Raw genomic sequence first — 19,755 nt, 5'->3', positions numbered from 1 at the left:
CCTCTCTGATCTGGTCTCTCTGGCCTCTCTGATCTGGCCTCTCTGATCTGGTCTCTCTGGCCTCTCTGATCTGGCCTCTCTGATCTGGTCTCTCTGGCCTCTCTGATCTGGCCTCTCTGATCTGGTCTCTCTGGCCTCTCTGATCTGGCCTCTCTGATCTGGCCTCTCTGATCTGGCCTCTCTGATCTGGCCTCTCTGATCGGGCCTCTCTGATCGGGCCTCTCTGATCGGGCCTCTCTGATCGGGCCTCTCTGATCGGGCCTCTTTGATCTGGTCTCACTGATGGTGGCCTCTCAGCTGGGCACTCTCCCTTCTCCTAAAGATTCTGCAAAGAGTTTGGGAGTTCTTCATGAAGTGATTCATTGTCCATACTCGCTCTTACCTTTACTATCCACGCATGTTACACACAAACCTGTGGACTCCTGTTGTTAAGCTGTCCAAACATTCATCCTTTTGCATATTAATTATGGCGCCACTTGCATTTAGGTGTGCCCAAAAGACTAATGCAACAGGAGCGGCGGGTCCGCAGTTTAGCAGCTAGGCTCCTACCGGGCCTTCCATGACACTGCTCCATTTGTTTACATCTCAGAACCCTTCGCTGGCTACCTATGGAGCAGGGCCTGGTCTTTGAGGCCTTCTGCATCTGTCACAGAGCCCCTTATAATCGAGGTCCTAATTTGATTGAATCTGCACCCTACAATTGCAAACTGTGCTCTGTTGATGCTTCTTTGACAGCAATCTGTCTAGTTAGTTGATCCGAACTCGGAGGGAGCATTTTTCTGTGTGCCCCCCTAAGCAGTGGGGGACTCTTCCCCTCCATCTGTGACCAGATCTGAGATTACTTTAAGTTTTGCAAGGTCTTGATAGCAGGCCACCCCTCAGACATGTCAGTCTGTTCTTCCAGTTTCAGAGCGAGGACTCACATCCTTGGGTCGCTGCTCACGCTGTATAAATATTCATCATCATAAAAGCCATTGTGGAAGCCTCGGCTTGCTCGGTTATTTCATGGAGTCTGGCGGATCTTTGCTTGGTGAGCCTTCTCTTTCTTTTCCTGACCATGTCTTTATTGATATTATATTCACCCAAATGATAGAGGGCATCCCGACCGTACCAGCCCGGACTCCAGTAAGCGGTACAAAAGGGGGTGGTGATGGACGGAGCATCTGAATCAATCAAACACTCACACCCAGTCAAAAGATCTGGGTTTAATCCATCACCGTTCTTTAGCCCACTCTGCCACCCCAGTTCAGACATGGCCATATGCAAATCAGTCTGACCCTGTGCCTCATGGGAACAGTCCAGCCCGAACTGCCAAGCCATGTCTTCCCTGGACCGGAAACAAGCTTCCGAGGACCGGTTTCTGGCATTCCAGCCGTCTTCAGCCTGGCTTGCTTGAATCCCGTGGCAAAGTGAGCAAGGGACTCACGTCTGAGCATACCCTGCCACACTTATGGCAGCCAAAAGCGGTACAAAAGGGGGTGGTGGTGGACGGAGCATCTGAATCAATCAAACACTCACACCCAGTCAAAAGATCTGGGTTTAATCCATCACCGTTCTTTAGCCCACTCTGCCACCCCAGTTCAGACATGGCCATATGCATATCAGTCTGACCCTGTGCCTCATGGGAACAGTCCAGCCCGAACTGCCAAGCCATGTCTTCCCTGGACCGGAAACAAGCTTCCGAGGACCGGTTTCTGGCATTCCAGCCGTCTTCAGCCAGACTTGCTTGAATCCAGTGGCAAAGTGAGCAAGGGACTCACGTCTGAGCATACCCTGCCACACTTATGGCGGCCAAAAGCGGTACAAAACCACCCCCTTTTGTACCGGACTCCACTAAGATACAATGTGTCAAATTATGAAAAACTAACCAGAGTCTTAGACCTCGAGCGGGCTCCATTTTCCCAAAGGTGATGCGAGTGGCCGACATGTCGGCTCAGCAGGACCCTTCCACCATAGCAAGGGAGGTGAATATGTGCTGTGGCTTTTATGAATCCCCCTATTAGGAACAAGATAGGGAGGATTAGAGGGTGGGCAGGATTTATTTGGACCACCAAATGAGGTGGGGGTGGAAAGAGGGTGAATGGCACAGGGGTGCAAAAAAAGACTGAGGCCTCCAGGCCCGAAGCTGTGTTGAGGGGACGGGGAAACCTGGAAAGACACAACTGTGGGTGGACGGCATACCACCCAACTAAAAGTCCATAGGTCCAATACTAGCGTTGTTCTTCAAAGCCCCTCAGAGGGCATATAAAATAGCTTAAACCAGTCGATTTGCAAATATGGTCCTTGAAAACGGATAGTTCCCTACAGAAGTAAAAGGTTCAGTCTGGTACCCAGTGCTTTCCTCTTCCATCTCAGTTCGCCCCTCTGCAAGATCGATCCCACACGGTATGATAGGATAGAGTTTATAAAGCGCTCGAATGCCAAGGCGTCTTGGCGCTAAGGAGGTGAGAAAATAGAGGGACCTCATGCAGCTATACCAGACCTATTTATCACCGGGTCTCCCCTGGTTTGGCAGTTGGCGGGTTCCACAGGGCCCTCGTACTCCAGAGATTCATTCTCAGACCCCCGAGCCTCTCGCAGGTGGCAATATTCTTTTCCGACTGAAGGCTCACCTTGCTTCGATCTTGTACTCACCTTGATTGTCTACTTGGAGGCGCCGCAGTATTCCTCATAATGCTCAAACATTCAAATTTAGTGGAAATTTGAGAAATGCCTGTCTGCTCTGCACAGTAAGGGCCAGGAATCCCCACCCCAGGGCTTGTTTCCACTCTCCATCTCAGCTCTGTCCTTGCTGGTGGTCTCAGCTGATGTGAGATGTATGTAGGGTTTTCCAGTTCGACTCATTGCAAGCGGTCTGATGCTTCCTGCTCCGTTGCTTAATCTCTGCGGTACCACACTCTCCTTACACCGATCTCTGGCTCTTTACATTTTTGTCTGAGGTGGCCAGTTTTTCCACGCTCGATAGGGGTGCATGCCTCCTTCCTGCCTTCCTTTGGGGTCCAGATACCAGCTGCCAGATGCTCCCCTTATGGGGTGGGGTCTTCCAATGCTGCTTGCCTCTGCATCCTCTGAGACTCCCGGTCTCTTACAGTCTGTCTCTGTTCTTCCAACCGCAGGCTGCTTTCGTACTTCTTTCTTAGAAATCTGAGGGGGCAGAGGGGTCATCTCCTGCACAACATCGCACTCGTGTGTGCCTTTCAATCAACGAGCATTTGCAATGCAATCGGTCTCGCCTTTGAGACCTATATGTATTTAGCTGTGCAGCATCCACTGTTCTTCAACATGGAGGGAAAGTAAGCACCAAACTGCGTGACACGCCAGGTATGGGCACACAGGGAGAGAAATGTTGCCTTCCAGCGGGAAATGGTATACTCCAACGCTCTGTTTTTAATATAAAATCAGGGCTTTCGTTGGTCATATCACTGAAAGTACGAGATTTAAAAAAAATATTGTCTCCGGATGCTCGTGGAAGACAATTTGTATGGACTGAAATCTAGAGAATGCTAAAGTGATTCCGATGGTGTACTGACCTCTGCGGGTCGTTTTCTATCAAGAAAGTTAAATAGAGGCAGTTGCCTGAAAAATACAAAAGAAAGTCCCTCAGCAGAAAGCAATTGTGGTATTTTACTGACCTCTACTGGTCTTTTTCCATAAAGGCAAATAAAGAGGCAGTTGAACAGAAAAAAAAGTCCCGTAGCGGATGCAGACAAGTCCTAGGGCTGATCTCCAGAGCCCACAAAATACATACGCATATAAGTATATACTAAAGTATATACAAGAGGTCTCAAATGCTCGATCTAAAAACCAGCTCAGTCCATCAGTGTGTCCCTCAGGGGCAGATGATGTATCCCCTGGGATCCTACCGCCAGTCTTTTCGGGGAGGCCCCCTAACACTGTCCTGGGAAGGGAGACCTAACATGAATACAGCCTCCTGCCTCCGAGAGCCCCTCAGCCACCCCCGCCATATCCTTTTTCATTCTCTTAGTGCCTTTTGGCATTCAGAGCCTTCTAGGCACTAGCTCTCCTGGGCCTGCTACCTGCACCAAGGATGTGTGAGCTATGAAGCCAGGAGTAAAAGGACAACCACTAGTACCCTGAAAGATCCAAGTTTCAGAAGCTAGATGTACTTGAGAAACATTCCCAGCATGACAGAAGCTCCCTAGATAGACAGAAGATCCCTAGATAGACAGAAGCTCCCTAGGTAGACAGAAGCTCCCTGGGTAGACAGAAGCTCCCTGGGTAGACAGAAGCTCCCTGGGTAGACAGAAGCTCCCTGGGTAGACGGAAGCTCCCTGGGTAGACGGAAGCTCCCTGGGTAGACCGAAGCTCCCTGGGTAGACCAAAGCTCCCTGGGTAGACAGAAGCTCCCTGGGTAGACAGAAGCTCCCTGGGTAGACAGAAGCTCCCTAGATAGACAGAAGCTCCCTAGATAGACAGAAGCTCCCTAGATAGACAGAAGCTCCCTAGATAGACCAAAGTTCCCTAGGTAGACAGAAGCTCCCTGGATAGACAGAAGCTCCCTAGATAAACAGAAGCGCCCTAGATAGACAGAAGCTCCCTAGATAGACAGAAGCTCCCTAGGTAGTGAGGAGCTCCCTAGATAGACAGAAGCTCCCTAGATAGACAGAAGCTCCCTAGATAGACAGAAGCTCCCTATGTAGACAGAAGCTCCCTAGGTAGACAGAAGCTCCTTGGATAGACAGAAGCTCCTTGGATAGACAGAAGCTCCCTAGGTAGACAGAAGCTCCCTAGGTAGACAGAAGCTCCTTGGATAGACAGAAGCTCCCTAGGTAGACAGAAGCTCCCTAGGTAGACAGAAGCTCCTTAGGTAGACAGAAGATCCCTAGATAGACAGAAGCTCCCTAGATAGACAGAAGCTCCCTATGTAGACAGAAGCTCCCTAGGTAGACAGAAGCTCCTTGGATAGACAGAAGCTCCTTGGATAGACAGAAGCTCCCTAGGTAGACAGAAGCTCCCTAGGTAGACAGAAGCTCCTTGGATAGACAGAAGCTCCCTAGGTAGACAGAAGCTCCCTAGGTAGACAGAAGCTCCTTAGGTAGACAGAAGATCCTTAGGTAGACAGAAGCTCCCTAGGTAGACAGATGCTCCCTAGGTAGACAGATGCTCCCTAGGTAGACAGAAGCTCCCTAGGTAGACAGAAGCTCCCTAGGTAGACAGAAGCTCCCTAGGTAGACAGAAGCTCCCTAGGTAGACAGAAGCTCCCTAGGTAGACAGAAGCTCCCTAGGTAGACAGAAGCTCCCTAGGTAGACAGAAGCTCCCTAGGTAGACAGAAGCTCCTTAGGTAGACCGAAGCTCCCTAGGTAGACAGAAGCTCCCTAGGTAGACAGAAGCTCCCTAGGTAGACAGAAGCTCCCTAGGTAGACAGAAGCTCCCTAGGTAGACAGAAGCTCCCTAGGTAGACAGAAGCTCCTTAGGTAGACAGAAGCTCCTTAGGTAGACAGAAGCTCCCTAGGTAGACAGAAGCTCCCTAGGTAGAGTCGAAAGGTTCTAGTGCTGGCGGTGAAGCCCTGGCCATGTTTACTCTGCATTGCATCTTTTGCCTCCACTCTTCTGTTATTCATCGGCGACGGTGAACCCTACAGGGACCAGATGTTCTTTTTTGTATATATTTTACTATGCATGTTATTTTTTAACATAATCACGTCCTGACATCATTCAGGAAGGCCTCTAAGGACCTTGATGATCTGGATCAAGGGAAGCAAACCAAGACTACAACTCCCAGAGTGCATTAGGTTGTCCCATGAAAGCCTAGGACTGTAATCCAGCTGTTCTGACAACATGGAGCCGGATCATAAGGGTGGAATAACCCAACACTCACTTCTATTTGTAGGCAGTCAAAGATCTCCCTTCCTCTGTAGCCCACATGCCCATTTACCCTCTCTGTGTCCCTTGGACCCTCTTTCCATCCCTATAGCCATAATGTTGTCTCTGTGTCTCTCTCTCAGGCCCTGTATTCCCGGCCTCCCTGCATCTCGGTGAACAGTGCCGGCATCACCCGCGATGAGTTCCTGCTGAAACTCACAGAAGAGGCGCTTGACGCAGTCTTAAACGTGAACGTAAAGGTAAAGGTGTGAATATTGCTGCGATAGGATCATGGCTCATTGTACCAGGACCCCGACTGGCTGTTCGTGGAGCCCAACTGTTTGTGTCTGCCTTTGGTGTGCCCCTCGCTTTCTTGTCACTGGTTCTGGCTCTGCCTCTCTTGTCTCTGGTTCTTGCATACCTCTGACTCTCTTGTCTCTGGTTCTGACCCTTACATGCCTCTGACTCTCTTGTCTCTGGTTCTGTCCCTGGCATGCCTCTGACTATCTTGTCCCTGGTTCGGACCCTGACATGCCTCTGACTCCCTTGTCTCTGGTTCTGCCTCTGACTCCCTTGTCTCTGGTTCGGACCCTGACATGCCTCTGACTCTCTTGTCTCTGGTTCTGACCCTTACATGCCTCTGACTCTCTTGTCTCTGGTTCTGTCCCTGGCATGCCTCTGACTATCTTGTCCCTGGTTCGGACCCTGGCATGCCTCTGACTCTCTTGTCTCTGGTTCTGACCCTGGCATGCCTCTGACTCTCTTGTCTCTGGTTCTAACCCTGGCATACCTCTGACTCTCTTGTCTCTGGTTTGACCCTGGCATACCTCTGACTCTCTTGTCTCTGGTTCTGACCCTGGCAGGCCTCTGACTCTCCTGTGTCTGGTTCTGGCCCTGGCATGCCTCTGACTCTCTTGTCTCTGGTTCTGACCCTGGCATACCTCTGACTCTCTTGTCTCTGGTTCTGACCCTTACATGCCTCTGACTCCCTTGTCTCTGGTTCTGACCCTGGCATGCCTCTGACTCCCATGTCCCTGGATCTGACCCTGCCATACCTCTGACTCTCTTGTCTCTGGTTTGACCCTGGCATGCCTTTAACTCTCTTGTCTCTGGTTCTGACCCTGGCATACCTTTGACTCTCTTGTTCCTGGTTCTGACCCTGGCATGCCTCTGACTCCCATGTCCCTGGATCTGACCCTGCCATACCTCTGACTCTCTTGTCTCTGGTTTGACCCTGGCATACCTCTGACTCTCTTGTCTCTGGTTCTGACCCTGGCATGCCTCTGACTCTCTTGTCTCTGGTTCTGACCCTGGCATGCCTCTGACTCTCTTGTCTCTGGTTCTGAGCCTGGCATACCTCTGACTCTCTTGTCTCTGGTTCTGACCCTGGCATGCCTCTGACTCTCTTGTCTCTGGTTTGACCCTGGCATACCTCTGACTCTCTTGTCTCTGGTTTGACCCTGGCATGCCTCTGACTCTCTTGTCTCTGGTTTGATCCTGGCATACCTCTGACTCTTTTGTCTCTGGTTTGACCCTGGCATGCCTCTGACTCTCGTGTCTCTGGTTCTAACCCTGGCATACCTCTGACTCTCTTGTCTCTGGTTCTGACCCTGGCATGCCTCTGACTCTCTTGTCTCTGGTTTGACCCTGGCATACCTCTGACTCTCTTGTCTCTGGTTCTAACCCTGGCATGCCTCTGACTCTCTTGTCTCTGGTTCTGACCCTGGCATGCCTCTGACTCTCTTGTCTCTGGTTCTAACCCTGGCATACCTCTGACTCTCTTGTCTCTGGTTTGACCCTGGCATACCTCTGACTCTCTTGTCTCTAGTTCTGACCCTGGCAGGCCTCTGACTCTCTTGTGTCTGGTTCTGGCCCTGGCATGCCTCTGACTCTCTTGTGTCTGGTTCTGACCCTGGCATGCCTCTGACTCTCTTGTCTCTGGTTCTGACCCTGGCATACCTCTGACTCTCTTGTGTCTGGTTCTGACCCTGGCATACCTCTGACCCTCTTGTCTCTGGTTTGACCCTGGCATACCTCTGACTCTCTTGTCTCTGGTTCTGACCCTGGCATACCTCTGACTCTCTTGTGTCTGGTTCTGACCCTGGCATGCCTATGACTCTCTTGTTCCTGGTTCTGACCCTGGCATGCCTCTGACTCTCTTGTCTCTGGTTCTGATCCTGGCATGCCTCTGACTCTCTTGTGTCTGGTTCTGGCCCTGGCATGCCTCTGACTCTCTTGTCTCTGGTTCTGACCCTGGCATGCCTATGACTCTCTTGTGTCTGGTTCTGACCCTGGCATGCCTATGACTCTCTTGTTCCTGGTTCTGACCCTGGCATGCCTCTGACTCTCTTGTCTCTGGTTCTGACCCTGACATACCTCTGATTCTCTTGTCCCTGGTTCTGACCCTGGCATGCCTCTGACTCTCTTGTCCCCGGTTCTGACCCTGGCATGCCTCTGACTCTCTTGTCTCTGGTTCTGACCCTGGCATGCCTCTGACTCTCTTGTCTCTGGTTCTGACCCTGGCATGCCTCTGACTCTCTTGTCCCTGGTTCTGACCCTGGCATGCCTCTGACTCTCTTGTCTCTGGTTCTGATCCTGGCATACCTCTGACTCTCTTGTCTCTGACTCTCTTGTCTCTGGTTCTTATCCTGGCATGCCTATGACTCTCTTGTTCCTGGTTCTGACCCTGGCATGCCTCTGACTCTCTTGTCTCTGGTTCTGATCCTGGCATGCCTCTGACTCTCTTGTCCCTGGTTCTGACCCTGGCATGCCTCTGACTCTCTTGTCTCTGGTTCTGATCCTGGCATACCTCTGACTCTCTTGTCCCTGGTTCTGACCCTGGCATACCTCTGACTCTCTTGTCTCTGGTTCTGACCCTGGCATGCCTCTGACTCTCTTGTCTCTGGTTCTGACCCTGGCATACCTCTGACTCTCTTGTCTCTGGTTCTGACCCTGGCATACCTCTGACTCTCATGTCTCTGGTTCTGACCCTGGCATGCCTCTGACTCTCTTGTCTCTGGTTCTGGCTCTGACTCTCTTGTCTCTGGTTCTGACCCTGACGTGCCTCTGACTCTCTTGTCTCTGGTTCTGTCTCTGACTCTCTTGTCTCTGGTTCTGACCCTGGCATGCCTATGACTCTCTTGTCTCTGGTTCTGACCCTGGCATGCCTCTGACTCTCTTGTCCGTGGTTCTGACCCTGGCATGCCTCTGACTCTCTTGTCCCTGGTTCTGACCCTGGCATGCCTCTGACTCTCTTGTCTCTGGTTCTGACCCTGGCATGCCTCTGACTCTCTTGTCTCTGGTTCTCTTGTCTCTGGTTCTGACCCTGGCATGCCTCTGACTCTCCTGTCCCTGGTTCTGACCCTGGCATGCCTCTGACTCTCTTGTCTCTGGTTCTGACCCTGGCATGACTCTGACTCTCTTGTCTCTGGTTCTCTTGTCTCTGGTTCTGACCCTGGCATGCCTCTGACTCTCCTGTCCCTGGTTCTGACCCTGGCATGCCTCTGACTCTCTTGTCTCTGGTTTGACCCTGACGTGCCTCTGACTCTCTTGTCTCTGGTTCTGGCTCTGACTCTCTTGTCTCTGGTTCTGACCCTGACGTGCCTCTGACTCTCTTGTCTCTGGTTCTGGCTCTGGCTCTCTTGTCTCTGGTTCTGACCCTGGCATACCTGTGACTCTCTTGTCTCTGGTTCTGACCGTGGCATACCTCTGACTCTCTTGTCCCTGGTTCTGACCCTGGCATACCTCTGCCTCTCTTGTCTCTGGTTCTGACCCTGGCATGCCTCTGACTCCCTTGTCACTGGTCCTGATGCTCGTGGCTCATGTCTCTGGGTGTGATGTGGATATTGTTGTAATTCATATTGGATTCAGTCTTTCCCTTCCTTCTTCCCAGGGCACATTCTTCATCACACAGGCCGTGGCCAGGGCACTGGTTGCCAGCGGAGCCAGCAGCGGGTCCATCATCAACATGGGCAGCGTTGTAGGGAAGGTAAGGCCAGAGGTGACGCGGAATGGCAGGTGGTAGGTGCAGCAAGTGTTTGCAGAGGGAGTGGTGCAGTCCATGGACAGCCACCATTTCATGGGTTCAGACGTGAGGGTAGACCGTACTCCTTAGATCAGAGGGTTCAGATTAGGCAAGGTCAGAGGTCAAAGTTCATGAGGTCACAGTGAAGACGGGGCAGTAATAGCACTTTGTCTCTGCCTTCAGTTTTGGACAGTAGCAAATGTGTGCATGAATGTGTAGGACTCCCCCCGCCTCCACTCCTTGACCCCCCCCCGCGTCCCCCCCTCCCCCGCCTCCCCTCCTTGACGCCCCCAACATGGAAGCAGTTGCCTCTCAACATGCCACTTCCCAGGGAGATTATTGGATTTATTTGGGAACATTTTGGTGGGTTGGCTTAGCAAGAGTTTCTGGTTTACATCCATTCTCATTTTAGGTCTGGCTTGGCAGTGCTGCTGTGTTGTGACCTGCGGTTTACAACATACATAGATGTAGTAACTGAGGAGACATGAGAGGTAATTTCTTAGTTCCTTTATTTCCAGTACATCCTCTTCATGCAGTAACCTCCAGCAGTATGACCACTCCAACTGCTATTTCACAGAAGCACTCTTCTAAATACCTAATCAATGCCCAGAAGAACATAGAACATCACCACACATTTCCCGCCTTAATAATACAATGATAATCTAACAGGTAAAAAAAATCTGAGCGCAAAGAAAACAGTAAGTGATAAGTACAGATAATAACAATTTACATTTGGGATGGGAAAAAAAACAATTATGAGTGAGTGGCATCAACAGGGCATTTGACCTTACATAGGTTGCCTTTACTCCAAACTCTTCCATCCCTCAATTGGACAACTGAATTTTTCACCTTAGCCACTCTTTGAGGTTGATAAAATGTACTTTCTCCTTTCCTTACATAACCAGACTTACTCACAATCACCCAGTCACCGCAACTCGCATCCAACTCTTTAACCCCTTTCCTGTTGTCATATAATATTGTATTCCACCTCTGAGACTCCATTCCTCTTTTGGACATGCAGTCACGATCTATCTACACTTGATCTTTTTTACACAACCGCAAAGGTGATTCCTGCATTGCAGGCTCCCTTCCCTTGAGAGCCACAAATGGAGACACACCGGTCGTAGAATGTGGTGCAACTTTATGGGCCCAAGCCATTTTGTCCAATTCACACTTCCATGCAAGACCATTGGCCAAAGATAACTGGATAATAATTCTCCATAATTATTCTATTGACACGCTCCAACAATCTATTAGCTTGTGGCCTAAATAATGCAATTCTTTCATGCTTGATGCTAAGACCCTCGCCTTGCATTTGTCGCTATTTCCACAAGCAATACAATCACTGACTACTCTCTCAACACCCATGTCCATATTTGGCCACCAAAAAGACTGTCTCAACCTTTTCTTGGCTAAACTCCGTCCCAAATGGCCTCCATGAGCAATCTTCATAATTCTACCTCTCAACATCCTTGGAGGTCCAATGCGATTACTCCGTAAAACCTTAACCTCACCTACACTTAACTCATCTTTGATCACATGATATTTCTTTGAGGGCTCATCATGAGCATCCAACCCTTGCCATCCATTGCTAATAAGATTTTTTTTTTTGATAATCAACTTTATTGGATTTTTAAAGGCACGAAATTTCATTGACAGCAGAACATTTATCGTTGGAAGGAACATGTCATTATGCACAGGTAACAAGGCAAAATCGGCCCAGCTGAGCTGGGTAAGGCAGGTCAAATTGATCGCTTCAGGTAAATAAAATTAGTCAGATCATCACATTGGTAACAGATTAAACCATTTACCCCACACTTTACCAAATAAGTCAGGGCAGCCCCGGGCTTCGAAGAGAGACTCCTCCTGCATTCCACACCAATCCACTGCTCTCCACCAGTTCTGCACAGTTGGTGTCCTAGCCTGGGACCAAAGCGCAGCTTTATCCCTTTTTGCCACCGCCACGGCCGTCCCTAGAAAGCGCTTGTCTGCCCTAGAGCCATCCAGGCCGTCGAACACCCCCAGCAGAAAGCGTCTCGGATCATGGGGAGCCTCCTATCCCAGGGACTGAGTGAGTTCGAGCTCAACCCCTCTCCAGAACGGCGCTAAAGCCTGACACTGCCATACTATGTGATGGAAATCGGCTGGGGCGGAGTCACAACGCGTGCATGCTGGGGAAGGTCTCATATGGGCTCGGAATAGGCGTGCCGGAGTGAGGTAGGTTGCATGAAGGTAGTAAAGTTGGACCAGGCGCAGCTTAGAGGATGTGGTCATGGGTTTTGGTGCCATAAGGGCGTCTAGCCAGTCCGCCTCCTCTAGGGACACCCCCCCCCCCCCTCCCCCCCCCACCCCCCCCCCCCCCACTGGTTCCCCATCATCACCTGAGCCTCCAGTGGGCCGAACTCCGGAAAAGAGGCAGGGGATAAAATGTGTATATGGAGGGCGTGCCTAAGTTGTAGATATTTATAGAATTGGGAAGGAAGCAGGGCGTGTCGCTGTTGTAGGTCGGCAAAGGATCGAATGTGATCTCCCACCCAGACGTTTCCAAGCAATGAGACCCCAATGAGGTCCCAGCGGCGGAACCCTTGCAGGGACGAGACCTCTTGTAACCAGGTCCCATACCAGAGCGGTGTTTGTCGAGTGAGCTTCCGGTCCCACCGCACATGGCGTAGGGCTGTGCGCCAGGCCACAAGCACCGTCCTCGTGACAGGGGGTAGAGCCTGCGGCACAGGGGTGCCGTAAAAGAACGCCTGGATCATCGTGAAGTTTGTTGTGCTGAGTTCCACCCGATATGCTGGGTCGGACCAGCCGCCAGCAAACCAATCATGGATCACGATAAGCCTCGTGACTAAATAGTAGAGGTGGAGATTAGTTACTCCCATATCTCCATCGAAGGGGGGGATACGACATTGTGCCAGGGATAAACGCGGCCTCCCACCTCCCCAGAGAAACCGGGTAAGAACGCCGTCTAGTTCCCTGAACCAACTCCCCGGAGATGGATGGTGATGTTTTGCAAAATGTAAAGAAAGCGGGGAAGGGTCATCATTTTAAAGAGCGCACTTCTGCCCGGGGGTTAAGGAGGAGGGCCTGCCATTTCTTGAGGTCTGACTTCATCCTGGCGACCAAAGGTGCAAAAGAATTTTTAACTGCTTATACTCATCATTCAGTATGGCGTCACTTCACTCGTCCTGCCTCAAAGCTCACTCCTCATCCACACGACCGACACTCAGTTTGTCCAAAGAAAACACATCTTCTTAAATCACTGGCAAGCTGGAAAAACAGTCGGCTACCATATTTCTGTTTCCCCTGACGAATTGTACACAATAATTTATGTCCGTCACAGATAACAACCAACTAGAAATGCGGGGAGTTACACTACCTTCAAGTCCCCTACCACACTTGATGATCGATCTTAAGTGTAAAGGGCAAACCCTAAAAATTGTATCTAAAATGGTTTAAACCCAAACAACAACTCAATGCCTCATTCTCAATGGCTGAATAAGACAACTTAGCTCCTTGTAACCTCCTTGAGGCAAAGCCAATAATTTTCTCTTCACAATGCACCTTTTGTGTCAGCACAACGCCTAAACCAACATTACTAGCATCAGTTATCACTGTAGTCGTTTTGGTGACATCAAAATGCACCAATGTGGGTGCGGTAGCAATAGAATGTTAGAAGCAAATGCCACATCACAATTCGTTCCCCACACATACTCCACCCCTTTCATAAGTAAGATTCGTAGAGGTTCAACCTCATCAGCAAAATTAGGAATGAATTTAGAACAGTACTCGGCAAGTCCTAAGAAAGACTTAATTGCTCTTTGTCTTCAGGTCGTGGTGCATCTACAATAGATCTGACAGTACTCTTTTTAGGTTTGATTCCTTCAGCAAAGATCTTGTAACCTAGATAAGGCACTTGCTTTTTATGTAACTGACATTTTTCTGTTTTTACAGTTCAACCATATTTTTCCATTCCATTCATTTAGCAGGTCATCATGTTCACTCTCTGACTTTCCCACCACCAATACATCATCTTGAAAACACAGCACATTGTGCATACCTTGGAAAATTTTCTGCATAACCCTCAGAAAGCCAAATTGCATACAGCAATAACGGTATGCACTAAGAGGAGTCACAAAAGAAGTTAATGGCCTAGACTCTGGATGTAGGTTCACCTGGTGATAGGCTGCTGACATGTCAAAAATGCTGAATACTCCCCCCACCCCCGCGCAAAAAACACGCTCAACATTTCGGTGATATTTGGTAAAGGTAGGCGATCTACCAAAATGTTCTTATTCAAATCACGCGAATCCATGCAGAGGCGAATCATATTATCGGCCTTTGGAGCAATCACAATGGGAGCAAGCCACTCCGATGATTCAATAGGCTCAATAATTTTTCTCTTTCAAGAGCTTATCGTGTTCTTGCTGAAGCGGCACTCTCATAAGAAAAGGTATGGGTCTCACTTTATGAACTGTCGGAATAGCATTCTCTTTCAATATTATCTTGTGAGTAAAAGTTTCCAGCTTACCCAACTTGTCAGTAAACCCATGTGGAAAATATTGAAATAGTTCTACACTTCATTTCATATAGTTATGTTCAAGTGAGGTATTCACATTCCCACATTCTATGGCCATCACCAGTTCACTGGCCTTGGGGTCTAAAATAATGCTTAAATCATGCTGATGACGCCATCCCAAAAGATAAGACCCTTCCTCAGTCACATAAATTCTCCCATGTACAACATTATTTAAAAAAAATGTCCATCCACCTCACACCAATGATATTGATTCTTCTTCTGCCATACCCCACCTCTTTCAAATCTGGTGGTAACAAATCCTCAAGTTTCCCCTTAACAATATTCACATATGTTTCCTTGGAAATTAAGGTAAAAAGACTACCTGAATCTGCTAACACAGTAACTTGTGCAGTACCCAAAAATATGGCGCAGTGAGGTTTTTCTAATGGTTCAGAGCTTTCTTTTTTCACTCCTTGAAAGCTACATTTTTTTGTACTGATTCCTGTATTGTAGAACATTCAATGTAATTTATAGTTGATATAATCTCATGTTGTATTTTTTCAAGCACCTCTACTACCTTTACAATGGAATCTTGCACCCTCCCCTTTGACCTCCAGACTTTAGCTAGATGACCTTTCTTTCCAAATGCCCTACAAGTCATACTTCTTGCAGCACAGCAAAAACTAGAAACAATGTGCCCCGTAGCCCTCAGGCTTAGAATTCAATTTAACTTAGTTAACGTCAATTAAAGACTATTCTTTTACAAAAGCTTTAACACTCATCCACATCTGTGTTCCATACTTCTAGCAATTTGTATAGACTCCTCCAATGTAGGATCTAAGGATACATCGCACTATTTGGTCTAGAATGAGACATTCCGATAAATTTAGAAATTCACGTTACCGCTAACCCAGGCAACGTAGCGACATAACTCATAACGGCCTAATCGTGACCCTGTACTCTAAAGAAAAAATTGTCTCTCAAAAACTACACTCACCTTAGGTGTAAAGTGTTTTTCTAACATTTGTATAGATGTTTCATGCACATTTATAGGTTGAGCATCTCTCATTCCTAAGGACACTTCTGTTAAATCATCATAAATTCTATGTCCCTCTGTTACCAAATAGTGAAGTAATATCGCTTGTCTTCTTAAGGGACCATATTTATCTCCACCAATAGCTAGCATATAAGTGAAAAAAATATGTTTCCACCTCGTCCATGGAATGACAGGTACGACAGGGAGTGGTAAAAAATTTGAAGGAGCAGACATACTTTTTTCTGCTATATTTTCAGAAAATAAGAAAATAAAGTAAGAAATTACCACACAAAATTGAAATAATAAATTAAAATAACAAGCTAAAACAATTTTATAAAATAATGAACAATGCATTCAACATGAATTGTAATGCACACATTCAAATTTGAATAGTTCTAGAAATGTAATCCTAAACCTTTGTTTAATGCAATCCGTAGTCCACTGTAAGAGTACACCACTTTTGTAGCATGTAGTCTTCCTTTGCAATCTGTATGTAGGCCTGTTTTTGCGTATGTGTCAATGTGAAGAGACAGTTGAAGTGCACTCTGGGATACACGCACTCTGAGATATGAAAGAATGCCGGTAAGCCGGAAGAGTTGAATATGTGCTGAAAAATAGCAGAACTTCAACCAAGGCCAGCGTGTTGCAGATGAAAATACACTTATGCTTCACCCGGTAGTTCTCTTTTTTTATGCCGATTGAAATGCACATATGACGCGTGACTCCTTTAAACAAATTTGGAGTGAAGTCTCACTCCAGTGCCGGACGCACAGCTGAATCAATGACTTCTTACAGAAGATTCCACACATTTATCCTTGTTTAGTAATGGTTTATTCCTTATGTTCCAACTTCTTTATTAATTTTGCTCATATCAGTTCTTCATGTCACATGAGGGACAAAGCATATTTTTAACATCTAATACATCAGACATGCCTATCCAGGCCTTTTTCTGAGGCAAGAATTAATACACAAATCATCCTAAGTGATGAAAGTTCTTCCCAATGCATTTCGGGCATATTTTTTGCCCTTCGTCAGGGGTTTCACTAAAAATAAAACAACATTTCACATTTAGATTGTATATCCAAAACGTAATATTTACAAGCAACAATGTTACTTCCAACCCTTTTTCCTGATTATAACTTTACCCCATAAGCAACGTTATCCCTCTAATTACGTGATTACACGCTACTCGGTAACCAAACTAACTTCCTCCAAATTATTCACTCTCCACCCTATTCGCTTTCCATGTGCCATTAATAACCCTCCAAGAATAATCCCCACCAGTTTGTACCAAACCCCAGTGAAATCAGCCCACTTTCCCAACAACATTAACATGCCACTTTATATTGCAACCACTGTCGGTAACAGCTCATTCTCACTCTTCTTGTTCTCGCCCTCACTTCAACACTCCACCTACTCCCTCCACAAATATGCAAAATCCACCCTTCTTCCTTCCTACAACTCCCATAATGCCCCATTTCAAAATGATCCCGTATACCAATGATTCCCTGTTTCACATTACTACTCGTTAAACCTTCCCTAACCATTCTCAAACTACATAATTCCATCCCCACACGTTTTTGACCTTCAAAGCCTTTCGATCCATTCAAACGAGCACACAACCCATTCCTTAGGCACAGCCTCATCGACATTCCACTTTACCTTAATCAACCGTTGCCCGATTCTCCGTCCCTTCATCCACTCTCCTAGCGCGAAGATAGTAACGCGCTCCCTTTCACCTCCTCCCTTTTAAATGCAAGAGAACTACATACCGCCCCTCCCAATTAACCTCTGTTGTACACTACAATCGTCCCTTTGCCTACATCGCCCATAACCCTACAAATCACATCCTTGCGTGAACTCTACCAAAAACATGTTTCGCCTCCAAGTGCGTGTCGAAACTTCACTGCCTCCTAATGAGATCTTTTTGAATTTCTTAATCGGTTACCCCGCCCACCCACTGCCGGTATTCAAAACATTGATCATGTGATAAAACAAAGAGGTCTAAAACACATCTCACTGATTTAGTGCAAAGTCCAAATTCAATGCTATGATTATATTTCCAATGCTGATCAGAATTACGTTGCTCATGATGTTCTTCTTGACTGTGAATTTTACAAAAAACGTCCAACATGTTGTTTTCCCGAGCAGTTCACTAGCTCCCATGTTTAGGGTGACATCATCGCTCATGTGACAGTTCAATTTGGTAATTCCATTTTGTTTCTCATCTTCACCGTAATCCGTGGGTGCAACTTGTCCGTAGGGCAAGTAAGTAATACATTTCACAAAAAAGGGTGTCCAAGTGCACACCAATACTTCAAGTTTCACAAAGTTTACTCAGTTTTATCCTTTTAGCGTGCAGCCCAGACCGTGACCTGAGCTGTTACCACGTGTAAACGTTCAAACAAATTTGGAGTGAAGTCTCACTCCAGTGCCGGACACACAGCTGAATCAGTGACTTCTTACAGAAGATTCCACACATTTATCATGGATAAAACTGAGTAAACTTTGTGAAACTTGATATATTGGTGTGCACTTGGACACCCTTTTTTGTGAAATGCGTGATTCCTTTAAGCACGAATGCAGGAAGCAAGGGAGAAGCATTGTGATCGTTGAGTCAAGATGAGGTAAGCTAGCACTCCCAAATGGAGCCCCGGTGCAAAGACACGCCAGCTCTTGAACACTCGAGCAATCGAGGGTGAAGACCGTACTAGCTCTTAAGCAGTGTGTGCAAGCATTTGAGACAAGCCACACAAGCTGATCTAGCGCGTGCAAACGCTCAAGACAAAGCCCACACCAGTGCTCAAGTGCACGGCCTAAAGTAAACGTTAGAAAGGCCGCAGCTGCTGCACACAATTTTATAGTAGAAATAACAATTTGAGGCAATTCAAGGGCTTGGGAACCCAGAAATAAATCTGCTTGACCAACGGAGATGATTACAGCGTCACTGGGTTAGATTCCTAGCACTTTCAAGCCATCCCCCTTCAAGACATCAAAAGCGCTTTGAGTTGAAAATGACTTGTATTCCACGGGGAAGTATTAAGATAACTCACAGTTCACATCATTTCTTGAGCACTGTTCAATGCTTGATCCAGCGTTTTTCCAGGGGTGGAGGTCACTCATTAGTAGCTGCCCCCTGCGCAGTGTTGTAAGTCACTTGTCGCCAAAATCTGTAGTAACTGTGCAGACATGAGAGGTACTTTCATAGTTCCTTTATTTCCGGTACATCCTCTTCATGAAGTAACCTCCTGCCGTATGACCACTCCAACTGCTATTTCACAGGACTCCACAGAACCACAATCCTAAATACATCATCAATGCCCAGAAGAACATAGGACATCTCTACGATAGAGTAGTTGGTTCTCTTAGTCTTATGACTTGTTTGGATGAACCCCCTATAAACATAGCTTTAAAACTGCGCAAGCTGCATCTTGGACCTAGATGAGTGTTCACCTCTACATCAATCTGTTGGCTTTTTGTTGCATCATTCCAGTGGCTCCATTGCAATACACAAGGGACAGTTTTATTACATAGGGAAGGTGACTCGCTCATCTCGCTTGTGCCATTTAATTATTGATCTCATGCACCCATTGTGAATAAAGAGGCCTCCTGCAAGACACCAATGCACTTTACAGCCACACCAGGGAAGTACTTGGAATGCCAAAGGCTTGTTTATCTAGTTATTGGCATCAGGAAATCATTTGAGAAGCTGCTTTGGGACCACATTCAGCCGCCAGACCCCAGATAAGATTCAGAGATCCTGCCAGGTCTCCAGACCCTGCCTCCAAGTGCTTTGAAATACACATTCATCTGCTTGTCTTCTTCCGCCAAGCCAGTAATTCTGGGCCACAACTGAAAATGTAGGCCAAACTATTGGCTTTGCCAATGCTTGCTTGAGAAAATCACCTCCTGCAAGAAGGCTTTCTACAAGAGATAAAATTATATTTAGTCTACAGAAGCCTATTGTGACATAGTTCGAAGACCAAAAGAATAGAGGGTACAAAATAAATACGAGAGAGGTTTCCGTAGGTCAGGACACATTTTTTAGAACTACTACCAACTTTTTAGTACATCAAACTTTCGCAACGTATCTAGTTGTAATGGACATGAGGTGAGACGATTTTTTTCTGCTTTTAACTAAAGCGTCATGTGGCTGCGCATGGTCATTTAGTTAGGCCTATTTTCATTGAAATTGTCAGAAAATTTGCACTGACATACATTTTTATATATCAAAAACTATATTGCACACAAATGATAATGTGTGGAAATCGGGTTTCAGTGAATATTTATTATTTGTGCATGTCCAAATAAAGTGTCTTTATTTGTTCTGGCCCTGTTAAAATCTTTGTTTC

The 19,755-nt window shown here is 47.3% G+C and overlaps 1 protein-coding gene across 3 annotated transcripts in view; it reads left to right on the top strand.

Annotated features, from left to right (window-relative positions):
- Nucleotides 1–19,755, top strand: part of HSD17B8 (hydroxysteroid 17-beta dehydrogenase 8) — a 170,752-nt gene that overhangs the window by 100,036 nt on the left and 50,961 nt on the right. For all 3 annotated transcript variants that reach the window (XM_086920646.1, XM_086920645.1, XM_086920644.1), the window contains exons 3-4: nucleotides 5,968–6,084; nucleotides 9,717–9,812. In XM_086920646.1, coding sequence (XP_086776772.1) covers nucleotides 5,968–6,084; nucleotides 9,717–9,812 — 213 coding nt within the window. The remainder of the gene's footprint in view (nucleotides 1–5,967; nucleotides 6,085–9,716; nucleotides 9,813–19,755) is intronic.

Source organism: Lissotriton vulgaris, chromosome 5, assembly GCF_964263255.1.
Source record: "Lissotriton vulgaris chromosome 5, aLisVul1.2, whole genome shotgun sequence".
Classification (NCBI taxonomy): domain Eukaryota; kingdom Metazoa; phylum Chordata; class Amphibia; order Caudata; family Salamandridae; genus Lissotriton; species Lissotriton vulgaris.
Note: the sequence above shows the minus strand (reverse complement) of the source record. Positions and strands in the feature narration are given on the sequence as shown.